This window comes from Procambarus clarkii, chromosome 55 (genome assembly GCF_040958095.1).
Source record: "Procambarus clarkii isolate CNS0578487 chromosome 55, FALCON_Pclarkii_2.0, whole genome shotgun sequence".
In the NCBI taxonomy this organism is placed as follows: domain Eukaryota; kingdom Metazoa; phylum Arthropoda; class Malacostraca; order Decapoda; family Cambaridae; genus Procambarus; species Procambarus clarkii.
In genome coordinates this window covers 16,015,311-16,030,024 of record NC_091204.1, presented here as the reverse complement: position 1 = coordinate 16,030,024, position 14,714 = coordinate 16,015,311, and the positions used below count along the sequence as shown (strand labels likewise).

The following is a 14,714-nucleotide window of genomic DNA, read 5'->3' as shown; positions in this document are numbered from 1 at the left end:
AGTAAATTAATACATAAATTATACACCGTAAAATATATAAAATGTTATAAGTAAATTAACTGTAAATGAAATATGTGTATAATTAATGTGAATAACAGTAATTAGCCTTTGCTGGGAACTATCCTAATTAATAGTGAATTGTGTTTGTTAACAACTGTTTAAGGTCATGATGAATAAGAATTGTATCACAGGAATAATGATAAAGTTTATATGAACAGTAAGTGGGTAATGTGATCATAATAAAGGTGGCAGCAGGGAGAAATACATAAAGCTAATATTATACAATAGAGCGCCCACAATTAGTGATAGAGCACTCAACTAGAGGTAGGAATACTGAACATGAGCACAATCACTACATACAAAATAATAACAGGATTCAACAAGAGGACATAGGTTCAAACTAAGGAAACAAAAATGCCGAAGAAAATTAGAACGTTCACTTTTGCAGACAGAGTGTTAGACGATTAGAACAAGTAAGAAGGTGGTAGAGGCCAAAACTGTCAGTGGTTTCTAAGCGCCATACGACCTGAAGAGACGGGGACACCGCGAGGCAGTTCTCATCCTGTAACAACCACTTGGGCTGGACGGTAGCACGACGGTCTCGCTTCATGCAGGTCGGCGTTCAATTCCCGACCGTCCAAGTGGTTGGGCACCATTCCTCCCCCCCCTCCCCCCGTCCCATCCCAAAATCCTTATCCTGACCCCCTTTCCCAGCGCTATATAGTCATAATAGTTTGGCGCTTTCCCCCTGATAAATCCCTAAATCTCATCATGTAACTACACTTAGGTAATTACTAGTCGGTGACCATGTTAGACTCGTCTCTCCCTCCCCCCTCACCAACCAAACACTTGGTGTCACATCCCAGCGAGAGCCCGGCTTGCCTGTGAGGCCAGCCAACCACTCTGCCATTGGCCGCGTTGCTTGAAGACCGCTCCCGGTGCCTCTTCACCCTGCACGATGTTCACCTCCAACAACAGTCGCAGAGATCACAATGCCCCAAACACAACATTTACTATAACAACAGCTACGGGAAAACGGCAAATTAATGCACCATCAAGAAAGTCTTCAACAACAAAAGCTACAGCGTTAACAGTGGCGAGTAAAGGAGCAAGAGGTCGCACAAGAGTAAAAGAAGATAAGGGACAGATGATTAGTTGTGAGGAAGTGATGCAGGTGAGTCCATATTGTGCAGGTGTACCAATGCTTTTGAAGTAGAGCCTAATGTAAGACTTACTGTTTACCTTGAGTTTGCCTGAGAGCCATTAACACTAGTGGCCTCGACGAGGACAGGAAGCCGGCGGCATGCCAAAGGTCCCTCATTCTACTGATCATTTTCTCCAGCTGGATTTTGAACTGCAGAAATGTTTTGGCCCATACGGCCTCGGGTTCATAACACTTTTGGGGGAAAAAATGCATCTCCTGTTATGCAGGTTTACCAATATTCTGAACACGGGTTTGTGACAAACAGCTTTGGCCATAGCAACTCGCCAAGCATAGACATGGACGTTGTTTACAGTGGGAACATAAGTTTAATTAAATGCATAGTGCACCAACTGCTCATTTCTGATAGTTAAGTGTGGACTTGTTGTGAAGCAAACAAATGTAATCCTTGCTAAAGGAGCAAACAAGCAAGGTAACGTTGACCAGACCACAGACTAGAAAGTGAAGGGACGACGACATTTCGGTCCGTCCTGGACCATTCTCAAGTTGATTGCAAGGTGACGTTTAAGAGATGACCCCCTTTTCTCGACTCATAATCGGGGGTCCCGGGTTTGAGTCCCGGGCGGGAAGGAAATGGTTGGTCACGTCTCCTTTCACCTATAGTACCTCTTTAACAGTAAATAGCTGCCTGGGAGTTAGGTAACTGTTGTGGGATTGCATCCTGGGGAGGGTCAGTACGGCTTCGCCTAGCCGCAGAAGCCGTAAATGCCAGAAATGTGATAAGTTAAAATGTGCCTGGAAAAGATCAAGAAAAATGGGGAGGGGGGGATCTTCGACAAGCCGCCGGCTTCCTGTCCTCGTCGAGGCCACTAAGGTTAGTAGCCCTCAGGTAAATCAGTATTTCGACCTAGGGGAGACCTCATTACAAGCCGGGAGTTTGTATGTGTGTGTATGATGTTGTACCTATTAGCCGGAACGCACTATCTTAATGTATGCGAGAGAACATCTCCTGCTCTCAGTCATACATTGTGGTTTTGTTGAGCTTGAAACAGTTAATTTTTGCTCCTTGTTTGTGTTATATCTGACCTTCTCAAGAAGATATCCGGATCAACATCATCTAACTTGTTCAGTATTTTAAGTTTCATTGAGATCAGCCCTGTCACGTCTGGTTTGCAGTGTTGTTAGCCCTGTGGCCCTCAACCGTTCCTTATTCGAGAAATAACTTAGCTCTGGAATGACTTGTGTTGCCCGGTGTTGCACCTTCTCCAGACCAGCTGTCCTTCTGAAAATGTAGTCTCATTGCTTGGCTCAGTAATCCAAATGGGGCGCACCTGAGATTTACACAGGTGAACCATTACCGTTTTTTCCTTATAGTCAAAAGTATGCTTGATTATCCCAAGAGTGTGGTTAGCTTTTCTGACTGCTGCACCCATCTGTTGTGCAACTTTTAATGAATGGTGGGTTTTGACTCCAAGTCAAAATATATACAGTATATATAATATATATATATGCACACAATTTTTAAGGGGAGTGGGGGACCGAGAGTAGGGCGGAAGTGAAGGAAATGGGCCGAAAGCGACGCAACCATTATCTTTGTTGACACTGTAGCCTCTCTACCTGTTGGCGAAATTGATTAATCGGTTAAGGGAGGAACCACGCACCCGGTGGTGAGGTGATGGAAGACCAGGCACTGGGTGGTGGCACCTTTCACTATCGAGAAGTGCCTCACTGCACCGAGTGGTACTCACCTAGTTGTGTTTGGGGGGGTTGAGCTTCGGACCCTTGGTCCCGCCTCTAATGTGGGTGGGGCGGCGAACCAGGCACCGGGTTGCCTTTATGTAAAACCCTATTAGTTCCTTCATACATGGTTCGCTATACACGCCACAGGTGCCTGTGCACCTGTGGCGTGCAGGGAGCGACGCGTTAGGAAGAGCTAGAGCACATGGGATGGAAGAGGTGGCTGGAGAACGGCTCGCCATTGATTCCTTATTACCGTTGTTGACGAGGTTATCTTTGTCTGCCACCTCGCCTTCTCCCTTCCGGAAGTCACGAGCCCTCCTGTGCTCTGGACCTTGTCCTAACTGTGCCCTGGACCTTGTCCTAACTGTGCCCTAAACCTTGTCCTAACTGTGCCCTGGACCTTGTCCTAACTGTGCCCTGGACCTTGTCCTAACTGTGCCCTGGACCTTGTCCTAACTGTGCCCTGGACCTTGTCCTAACTGTGCCCTGGACCTTGTCCTAACTGTGCCCTGGACCTTGTCCTAACTGTGCCCTGGACCTTGTCCTAACTGTGCCCTGGACCTTGTCCTAACTGTCCCCTGGACCTAAACTGAAAGTACCTATAGTATTTATCTATATGTGGTCGAAAGTACAAATGGGTCGTGATGTACTACCAGAAAGTAAACTTTTGTATTATTAAATTTGGACAAACTGGAAAAGTTTTTGCATTTGTTGGCAATAAAACCTATCCTGACCAATCCTAATACACGCTCTCTGAAGCATAAGAATGGTTTCTAGCTTAATTTTTCCCGGACTCTATCAAAAATATCACAAAAGTGGTTTACTGGGGGTCAGTTTCTACATATTGGTACAATCGATCATAGGTACAAAATGTACGATTAAAACAGACGGATGGGTTGATACTGTAACTTGTTTAGCTATACGAACTTTGGGCTCCAGTTTCTGCCCATTATATGCACATGATCTCGGTAATCTTTAAATACGCCTTCACACGATAGATGCAGGGTGCATAATAAATGAACTACACTATCAAATCATATCTGGTAAATACGATTTGCTAACACTAATAATAATAATAATAATAATGCACAATGAAATCTCATTAACGTGATGTATCAGTGAGAAAATAGATTCAGTTGAATCCCAGGTTGCAGTGCTTTTTTATTATGTCGTGGTGCAGTGATCTAGGCCTTGTGCTTAGCAGTACCAAGTGTGCGGGTTCGAATCCTCCTCATGGCTCCTAGTGATTATCTTGATAATAACAATGCTTATTATATTCCACGTGCATATTAATAATGTATGGCTTGAGAGTTGGTGCTTGCATGTCTTAACAGTTAACTGTTTGTGGAGACAGAGTGGTGTGGCTGGCGTGGGCGTGCTTAGCAAGCCTCGTGCGGTGCTGCTGATGGAAGAGGAGCTGCGGGCTGCCCTTGCTAGCTTCTTTTGCCATTCCTCGCCGACTGGCCTTCGTCAGGCTCCCGTGACTCTTGCACATGGCGGCACTGTTGATGCTACTACCGACAAGCCTGTTCTTACAATGGCGAGTACTGATTTGAATTATGAATTTTGTGACAAACGAGCATTCTGTGTTTTCCTGTGTGTAGCCGTGTGAGTGGGAACGAGTGTGGGTAGATAAGAGTGTGTGGGTATGTGCGAGTACCCACCTAGTTGCCCTTGTGCGAGTATTAGAGAAAGTGAAAGTTGTGTCGTCAGCAAATAGGATTGGCTTAAAGTGTTGAATGGCATTAGGAAAATCATTGATGTGAGAAAGAGGAGTGAACTATGAATACTACCCTATGGAACGTCAATGATAGTTGGCAGAGTGGAAGAGTTAGCACCATTCACAGTGAACATACTGAAGTCTCTCAGTGATGTAAGATTGTAAGTATTAAAGGTAGTGACGTCTGACTCAATTGCGTTGCAGTCTAAGAAGTTTATGTGGTTAACGGTGTCAAAAGCCTTGCGTAAATATAAAAAAAAAAATGGGATGCTCATTCTTGTCATGTTAATTCTTGAATCCCGTTAAGCATGTTAATTAAAATATCATTAGTGCTTTTATGTAGTCTGACGCCATATTGGCAAGAAACTAAGTATAATTATGTTTATCTAGGTAGTAGTAAAGTGTACGTTAGCTTTTCAACTGTTTTGGATAAGGATGGGTGGAGGCCTAACATTAATTATATTAAGAGGCCTATATTAGCCTAACATTAATTTCGGAGAAATCGCCATTTTTATGGACTAGTATTATTCTGACCGTCTTAAGAATATCTGGGAAAGTACGAAGCTCATGGGATTTGTTGTAGAGTAAGGCAAAGGCAGGACTGCAGAGCAAAACACTTCTCTCGAAATAATAAGTGAGTGAGATTAATTGATTTAATGCTTAAGGGATTTATACATATGAGTGGCAGTGTTGTATCCTGTAGGAGAAGGGTCTGAAGGCGGTGGAGGCGACGCTGAGACAGCTGGTGGCCAGGGCGAGGCCCTACAGCCGCCTGCTGGCCCTCCTGCACCACGGCTACTGCCACTACCTCACCTACCTGCAGGCACGACTCGCCATCTGCCTCCAGGTGACGCCGCCACACTCTTGCTCATCTCACCACCTCCATGGCTTTCATTATATTAGTAACCGATACCTCGCTTCCTGTTGCTGCTTCTATTACTGAGAAAATCAGTAGGAATGATCTATTTATTGGGCTCTCATTGATACGTTAATGATTGTTGTGCACTACTACTACTACACAGAAGATGGTGATATGTTATTTTGACAGACGCAGGAGAAGGACACGCCCTCCGGGAGGCGCCTTCAGGGAGAGGTGACCCGCCTCTGCGCCCTCAACCACGACCTCCAACACCGTCTCCTCCAGGCAGACCTCCACATCACCGACCTCAAAGACCAGGTGTCCAAGGTTAGTGTCAGCTGTTCGTCAGGTGCAGCAGATCAGATGAAGGTCAGCACGTCAGGTGAAGGACACAGGGTCAGGTGAGAAATATTTACCCATGAGATTGAAAGGCCAACGTCAAACCAATATTGTAACAATGTAACAATAATGATTGTAACACACAGGTGGTGTACACGCAGGTGGAGGAAGCGTTGGGACAGGAGCGGCGTGGTGCTGTGTGTGTGGAAGAGGACAGGCGGGCGATGCAGACCCAGCTGATGGAGGTGAGGCTGCAGGTGGGATGGGGAGGTGCGGTGGTTGGGGAGATTGAGATTGCAGGTGGGGAACTGGTGGTAGGGGGAAGGCGGAGGCTGCAAGTGGCAGAGTAGGTGGGAGCTGTAAGGAGGGGAAGGAGGAGGTATTGCCAGGTGTTGATGATTTTAATATACTAATGATAATAATAAACATTTGTATTTTTCCTCTCGTCAAGTATCCTAACTACAGCTCTTCCCTTTCCCACTGTCCTTCCCCACCTCGGCCCCATTCGACATATTATAGGACGAGTATGATATACCAGAGGCCGAGTATGACATATAATACTTTCATTAAAAAGCTTTGTTATGAGTTTGGATGTGGAGTGGTTGTGTGGTGCTGCAGGCGAAGGTGGAGGCCGGGGCGCTCAGGAGGAAGGTGTTGACGCTGCAAGGTGATGAGGACCCCGCCTGGGACCCCACACTCCTCAAGATCGCTCTCCACAGGTGCAGGTAACACATGCACTATATACCCGTCCAACCACTTGACTTCGTCGGTACAGTGACGACCTCGCTTCTTGCAGGTCGGCGTTCGATCCTCGATGGTTTTAAGTTATTGAGTACAGTAATGCTCTTTCATTCAGTTCTCTTCCATCTCCTGTTCTGTTCCCATATACTGTGTTACTCTGTAAGACTTGGCCAATTGTCAAATGCTTTGTTTTTTCATTTGTCAGAAAGTTCTCAACAAATTGATTGGGAGATGGCTTCTTCAATAACGAATAGTAAAATTACTTTCAATACGAACATTATTGAATATACTTTAATACAGACTACAAAATCATGTAATTTGACCATTAGCTATGGTTTGTATACTTTAGATCCATTTTTGATTGATCAGTTAAAGGGCGCTTTGAGTAGGATCATTGATGCACATTTATCTCACTAATACCTTATTAATATCTCATTATCTCATGAAAGACATTGTACCTCGCTTCACCTCTTTCCTGCCTATATATCCACACCCACTGAACTGTAAATCCATCCTTCTGAAGTAGTAGTATTAAATACGAAAGTACTTAAGGAAATTCCTGTCTTAATCCTTCCTTCGAGGTCTGACACTGTCACGTTGCTCACGTGACATGCTACTCTAACCTTGTGCAGGCGATGAGTCACAATAACGTGGCTAAAGTATGTTTACCAGACCACACACTAGAAGGTGAAGGGACAACGACGTTTCGGTCCGTCCTGGACCATTCTCAAGTCGATTGAGAACTGTCCAGGACGGACCGAAACATCGTCGTCCCTTCACCTTCTAGTGTGTGGTCTGGTCAACATACTCTACCCTTTTGAGATGTATTTTATTGTCTCAATAAACTTGCTTGAACTGTTACATTTATTTATTTGCGTGTGAGGGAGGAGCTGAGCGAGAAGACCCGCCTGCTGCAGGACATGCAGCGTCAGTACCGGGAGGTGGTGCCTAGAGCAGACTACGACCGCCACCAGCGGCGCCTTGCTACCCTCACCAACGCTCACAAGCAACTTATGTACGCACACGACCTTCTCAAGGAGCAACACGACGCCCTTCTGGGTAAGTTAACCTTTCCTTATAATAAGAAGGGTGATTTTACCCTTTGGGTAAATTAATTTTACCTTTTTCAAGAGCTATCATTACATCAGGTGACCCATACTCAACCCTGGAACACAGCTTGGGGAGTTCATTGTTTGCACAACATTAATAATTCCAACTGTATGCAGGCGAAGAGTCACAATAACGTGGCTAAAGTATGTTGACCAGACCACACACTAGAAGGTGAAGGGACGACGACGTTTCGGTCCGTCCTGGACCATTCTCAAGTCGACAATCGACTTGAGAATGGTCCAGGACGGACCGAAACGTCGTCGTCCCTTCACCTTCTAGTGTGTGGTCTGGTCAACAATTGTAACTGTAGATGACCAGACCCCTGACTCGAGGTTGTGGTGACTGTAGGTGCCCACGAAGCAGCGGTGACGGAGAGGGATCAGCTCAGCCTGGAAAACCATACCCTTCGACGCGCCGCCACGCCCAGACCAGACTGGAACAGGTACGTCAACAGTCGCTGACGTACGTTAACTTGTTCTTTTCCACTTGACATAAAGATGCCATTTGGACTGTTTCTGTACAGTGACTGTTTCTGGGGCTGTAGTACAGTTACTGTTTCGTGGTACAGTGACTGGTTGGCATTGTTCTGGGTGACAGAGTAGCGGAGTACGTGGAGGGCGGAATCAGTCGGTGGGGCGAGATGTCCCACGGCAGAACTAGCGACCAGCTGGTGGACGTCCTCATCTCCGAGCTCACGGGATCCCAACTCTCTACGTCCAGCGAGTTCATTGACTGCAAGGTTAGCATGCACTCAGGCCAGTACACAGGGACCCGGGCCAGTACACAGGGACCCAGGCCAGTACACAGGGACCCGGGCCAGTACACGGGAAGTTTTCATGCTTGTAAACTGTTTAATAAATGTAACTAAAGCCGTCAAAGATTGAGGAAAGATGTACACGTTCGTAAGTACTTGCGTAACTGCTTCGTGAATCTGTCCCTTGACACTGTGGTGTGGTGCAGGGCGTGGAGGCCGGGGTGCCAGCCTACCTCAGGTACGAGGGTAGCGTCAGGAACCGTCGTCTGGGCAAGCGGGACCTCGCGCTCATCATCGATGATATCTGGCGGGAGAAGAGGAAGCTGGCTAACAAGGACCCCATGGATGAGTTCGTCAACACCTACTTCAGAGACAGGTGAGTACAGGGCAGGTGAGTACTGGTCAGGTGAACACAGGGCAGGTGAACACAGGAACATATCAAAATAAACAATACACTAAAATAACATTATAACTCTGTTAAATTATTTACGTGTAATGTGGTTCATCACTTGATACTCAATAAGACATACACTAACACGTCTACATAGTTCAAGACATTGTGCAAATTATATCTAAGTAACTTTTAACTAATAATGATGAAATGCATATAATATTTTATTAAAAAATCAGCAGTTTTAGCAACAATATAGATACTGTACAGTATTTAATGTTCATAATAACACCAAAACACACACTTAACGTATTTAGGATCAAGAAATGCGAGTGAAATTTGTTACTTGATGTAAATTATATATTTCAAAAATTATCTTGTTAACTGGATGAAAGAAGTACAGCTTTTAATCTAATTTGGGAGGCCATTCTACAATTTTGATACCCTTAATTGGCATTGTTTTCTGCAAATTAAGGGTCGCTCTTGGTCACGATAAAAAAAAAGTCCAGCATACTTTTAGATTATCAAATATAGGCTAGGCTATATGTAGCATTGAAGAAAGTCCCTGAAATTTTTTGATTATATATTTCAAAACATATTAATATGCATATTTTATGCCTGGTACCGTGTATTATGCACCGTGCATCACTGAGGGAGGCGAGGAGTGCAGGTGTGAGTGACGGTACTCATTGACAGGTACCACCTGGAGGAGGTGAGAGCCGAGTGGTGCTACTCTCTGGCCGACGCCTGCCAGCGACTGGCCCACGAGGAGCAGGTTAGTACACCACCTGCTGCACCATACTTCACCCCTCCCTGCTGCACCATACATCACCCCCTCCCTGCTGCACCATACTTCACCCCTCCCTGCTGCACCATACTTCACCCCTTCCTGCTGCACCATACTTCACCCCTCCCTGCTGCACCATACTTCACCCCTCCCTGCTGCACCATACTTCACCCCTCCCTGCTGCACCATACTTCACCCCTCCCTGCTGCACCATACACCATCCCTCCTTACTGCACCATACTTCAAGAGGACAAGAAAAGAGGGATATTACATCTCATTTACACATTGAGAGCAAACCAACCTAGAATACCCATACAAAATCTTGGCTGGGAAACGCTCTTGATGAAGTGGTTCCTGCGGGCTCTTGCCCTTATTATATAGAGATACTGTCAGCAGTTCAATATATATATGAAACAAAATTACATTTAGGTACGTGTGTGTGCGGTGTATCTTTGACAGATCGGGTTGTTTTGGGGCATCCTGTGTGGTCAGGTGGAGGAGCAGGTGTACCATCACCAGGTCGACAGTATCATCGCTCTATACGAGGCCCTGAAGGCTCGGGACCCCCTAGATAAGGTCAGTCTTATTACCATCTTACTTATCAGTGTTCCGGGTCACTGTATCAGTGTTCCAGGTCACTGTATCTGTGTTCCGGGTCACTCTATCAGTGTTCCAGGTCACTGTATCAGTGTTCCGGGTCATTGTATCAGTGTCCTGGGTCACTATCAGTGTTTCAGATTCGGATTTGTTCAGTATTTAGATAAAAATGAATGGTACTTACGACGCCAATAATAAAAATCATCTAACCAGCTATCAGCCCACCATTTATCGTTAGGAAAGCAGCCTGTCAATCAAGCAGTTAACCAATCTATCAACGTGACAGGGTGTAGTGAGTCGGGCGGAAGTGGAAGCTGCCATCAAGGAAGTCTTCCCTCTTAAGTCAGCAGAGAACACGAAGGTTGTGATGGACATAGCGGCAAGGGCCTCTACGCTCAAGGATCCCGCGGTCATCAAATACCACAATCTTTTCTCTCAGGTGAATTGCATCTTTATCTCACCAGTGAGGTAAGCTTTTATCTCACTAGTGAGGTATACCTTTATCTGACACGTACGCTTCCATCGCCATAGTGTGTGTGGTAACTTGAGGGGACTATCAGGAGGAAAGCGCCAAGCCATTACGACTATATAGCACTTGGAAGGGGGTTAGGATAAGTATTTGGGATGGGACGGGGGGGGGGGCAGGAATGGTGTCCAATCACTTGACCGGTCGGGGATTGAACGCTAACCTGCATGAAGCGATACCGTCGCTCTACCGTCCAGTCCAAATGGTGGTAACTTGAGTGTCGGTGATCAGGGAAGCGGCGGGTCGAGGACGGGGCTGGTGACGGAGGTGCTCCAGCAGCAGCGGGATGAACAGGACGCCTACATCCAGGAGGTGCTGGATGAGCTCGGCTACTCTGCCATGGACGTCTCCGTCAGCGAGCTGAGTCGGGCCTTCACCATGGTCGACCCCAGGATAGGTGAGTCCTTCATCCTACGGTAGGCAAGTCCTCATTTGCCTTGGGTAAATGAATTATTTGACCAGACCACACACTAGAAGGTGACGGGACGACGACTTTTCGGTCCGCCCTGGATCATTCTCAAGTCGACTTGAGAATGGTCCAGGACGGACCGAAACGTCGTCGTCCCTTCACCTTCTAGTGTGTGGTCTGGTCAACGGACTTTAGTCACATTATTGTGACTCATCGCCTGCAAATGAATTATTATTACCCTATGTTACGCGAGTCTCTCAAGTTCCAAGTAGGTTTATTGAGATAATAAAAGGCATCCCCTAAGATGGAGCAGCTTAGGTTATTTCTACTCTTGTCTACTTAAAGTCCCTCAAGGGACTCCAATCCCATACATTATACAACTAATAATATACATTACAAATACATGTACCTCAATTCAGTGGTCATCACATAGTACATACTACAAAATATATTACACAAACCTTAGTATTACACTCTTGGGGGCAAAATGCCTGATCCTCCCTAGAATTCTCTCCATCATATCAAGTCAGGAGTTCCTCTATGAATATAATAATAATGTGTATTCACAGCTCTGCTTCAACCCGTTAACGTTCCAAGAGATTATCATCCCACCATATTTTTCCATGAGTTTTCAAACACCTAACCATACCATACCTTACCGTTTTCTGCAAATTTACTGAGAAACAAAAGCCCCTTAGACACAGACTCCCAACAATGTAACACAGCTCCTTTATCCTCTCTTGTGCACCTACATCAAAGGTGATTTTATTCTTAACCATGCCCCCCACTTCTATTTTTCCAAACTGTTTTATCTTATATTGTTAAAACATTTTCCACCATAGAGGGTTGAACATTGCCATCACCAGTGGATAGTTCATTTTCATTTCACTGGGACAAATGGTTCAGAGGTAACTCTAATGGATTACCCTAGATTAGGGTTACCTCGAGCAAGGTAACCCTAATAATGTAGGGAAACTCTTTTTTGTAATGGGTGCCGGGCTAAACGGAGTTACCTCGTATTATCCAGTCGGTATAAACGCGAGTTATATTAGTTATAAACACCATCTATTACTTATATAAATTGATCCTTATATAAAACGTTGTAAAATCAAATTTATCTATTTATGCACATCCTCCTAACCCGTATTTGATTGTAACTGTTTGTTGGCCCTTTCAGAGCAGCAAGAGCTGGACGCGTACTTGGAGTGGGTGTTCAACACCACTAAGGATCAGCTTAAGTCTGTGGCGCCGGTGCCTCTGCCACTGCTGGCCGCCAGACTCCAGACCGGCCACATTGTCAGGATTGGCGCCAGGATCTGATCCACAAGTTAAGGTGGAGACCAGACCTGAGGGCCCGGGCCATGGGTGGGGCTAGGACCCGAGTCTTCGGGCTAGGGTCTGAGGCCCCGGGCCATGGGTGAGGCTAGGACCCGAGTCTTTAATGCTATCTCTTATTCAATGCTATCTGAATAAGAGAACGGTTGATAGCATTATAGAGGGATCGCTATCTAACGCAGACAGTGTCTAGGTAATGTCTGTAATGTTGTGCAGTATTGTGAACCATTTGTGTGTTGTGTTGTGTTGTGTTATACATTGTTTTAATTCCCGTTATCGGGGGACAGGAGCGGTTATCGAAGGGTCGCCCCTAGGACAATTACTGTGACCTTCCCCAGGATGCAACCTACAGCATTTGCCTAATTCCCGGGTACATATTGGCTGCAAGATGAACAGAGGCATCCGGTGAAAAAAAAACGTGCCCAACCGTTTCTGCCCTGGCCGGAGAATGAATGTGGTTCTGAGCCGTTGACGTAGACAACTGCGCTACTGTTAAAATTGAAGTAATTAAATGTATTTTTATTTATTTATTTACTTATACTGCATATAGTTCTGAGCTGGCTTCGTTCTCGGCTCACAATCTTAGATTCCGGGTTCGATTCCCGGGTGGGACAAAAATGATTTGGAAACAATATTGAAAATGAAAATGAAACGATATTTGGCTAAAATTTCTTGTAGCAGGTCATTTTGAATGAAATATTTACACATAGTTGGAACATTGGTTATAGAATTGTCTCCTAATTCATGTATCTATTCGCACTCCATCACATAGTGACGGAGGGTGTGCGAATAATTTTGTTGACACAGTTTACATTTGGTCAGGTCTACATCGGCAGATAATAAGAATTCCCAGAGATACTTGTAACCGAGTCTAAGCCGAGCAGTAGTAACATCCAGAAGTCTCCTGATTTTATTGGATGATCCATAGATGTGTGGCTCCTCTTGCATGATAGTATGATGATAGATGGAATTACTGGTGTCGATTTCACTTTGCCTCAGATATACAAGATCTTGTTGAAGTTCTTGGTGTACTATTGCTCTCAGATTTCTCATTGACAATCCAAGGTTACACTCAACGGCTCCTTTAAAGGCAGATTCTTTAGCTAACTCATCAGCTCTATCATGCATTCGAAGACCTCATGAGATGGTCTCTGTTACCATCATTAGTAATTTTGTTGTATTTGTGTCTAGCTTCGGACACGAGCATGTTACAGCTATGTCTTAGAATTGAGAGCAATTAAGGATGATAGTCATTTACAATTAATGTATCAAGTTTGGAGACTTGTACACATTTCAGTGCAAAGGAGCAAGGCAAATACTTAGGTCTGAAGGGTAGAGGTCCAGTTGTTTATACAAGCAACAGCCTGGTGGACCAAACTCTCACAAGTCAAGTCTGGCCTCGGGCCGGGCTTGGGGAGTAGAAGAACTCCCAGAACCCCATCAACCAGGTATCGACCAGGTATCAACCAGGACTCCCCACTCAAAATAAAAGCCATCACCCATTGTCAGGACAACTGCACTTCCAGCTGCACCCGTAGGGTGGTGTTGTGAACCATTCGTTTATGTGGTTCGAGAGAGGGAGTGCTCTGTGAGTAGATTGTTATTGTTATAGATTCAGCTACTCGGAACAGGTTCCAAGTAGCACGGGCTATGGTGAGCCCGTAACTTACCTGGCACAGGAGCGGTGCTGTGTGATAAGTAGAGTATCAACATGGTTTAAAGCGTTGCGCGTTACCGCCTTTGATATTTTAATCCTTCCCTTTCCACACATAGAAAGCAAAATAATACTCAGCCAACCTCCATCCTGAGGCCAAAAACTATGTAAGTTATTAATGGCTTTCTAACAAAATATGAATTCCTGAATATAAAATGCATTCATATCTCATATATACTCTATATAAATTATTATTATTGTTGTATAATAATACATAAATTATATGTATTAATACATATAATAATAAATGGTTGTTTTCTTCACCTTCAATATTTTGGTTGTTGTTAATATTATCATATGTTCTATGAATGTTTTCAAATTAAAATACGTTTATTGAGGTATAAATACAAAGAAATGGTTTACATGAATGTCTTGGGTTTGGTATCTGGGATTATCGATAAAATAGATAACCCAGCAGATACCTCCAATTTGGTTAGGACCGCGTTCTCTGCCTTTGATGTAAATATTAGTATTATATCCGTATCACACAAACATAATTTTGCATATACTAAATACATTTAAGCATAGTA

The 14,714-nt window shown here is 44.8% G+C and overlaps 1 protein-coding gene across 1 annotated transcript; it reads left to right on the top strand.

The window, feature by feature from the left end:
- Positions 1 to 576: 576 nt before the first annotated feature.
- LOC123756120 (translin-associated factor X-interacting protein 1) lies at positions 577 to 14,337 on the top strand. The gene is made up of 15 exons (XM_045739149.2): positions 577 to 1,174; positions 4,257 to 4,442; positions 5,326 to 5,469; positions 5,671 to 5,808; positions 5,982 to 6,065; positions 6,439 to 6,545; positions 7,445 to 7,620; positions 8,020 to 8,113; positions 8,269 to 8,410; positions 8,632 to 8,801; positions 9,513 to 9,591; positions 10,063 to 10,179; positions 10,487 to 10,639; positions 10,958 to 11,123; positions 12,313 to 14,337. Exons 1-15 carry the CDS (start codon positions 959 to 961, stop codon positions 12,453 to 12,455), a joined length of 2,115 nt encoding a protein of 704 aa, XP_045595105.2. The 5' UTR covers positions 577 to 958; the 3' UTR covers positions 12,456 to 14,337.
- The last annotated feature ends 377 nt before the right edge of the window (positions 14,338 to 14,714 follow it).

Bases quoted from the DNA above. Each gene is read 5' to 3' on its own strand.
- LOC123756120 (XM_045739149.2), top strand. From the start codon at position 959: ATGTTCACCTCCAACAACAGTCGCAGAGATCACAATGCCCCAAACACA. The intron at 6,066-6,438 runs GTGAGGCTGCAG...GTGGTGCTGCAG, and splicing joins TGCAGACCCAGCTGATGGAG to GCGAAGGTGGAGGCCGGGGC. The intron at 9,592-10,062 runs GTTAGTACACCA...TATCTTTGACAG, and splicing joins GACTGGCCCACGAGGAGCAG to ATCGGGTTGTTTTGGGGCAT.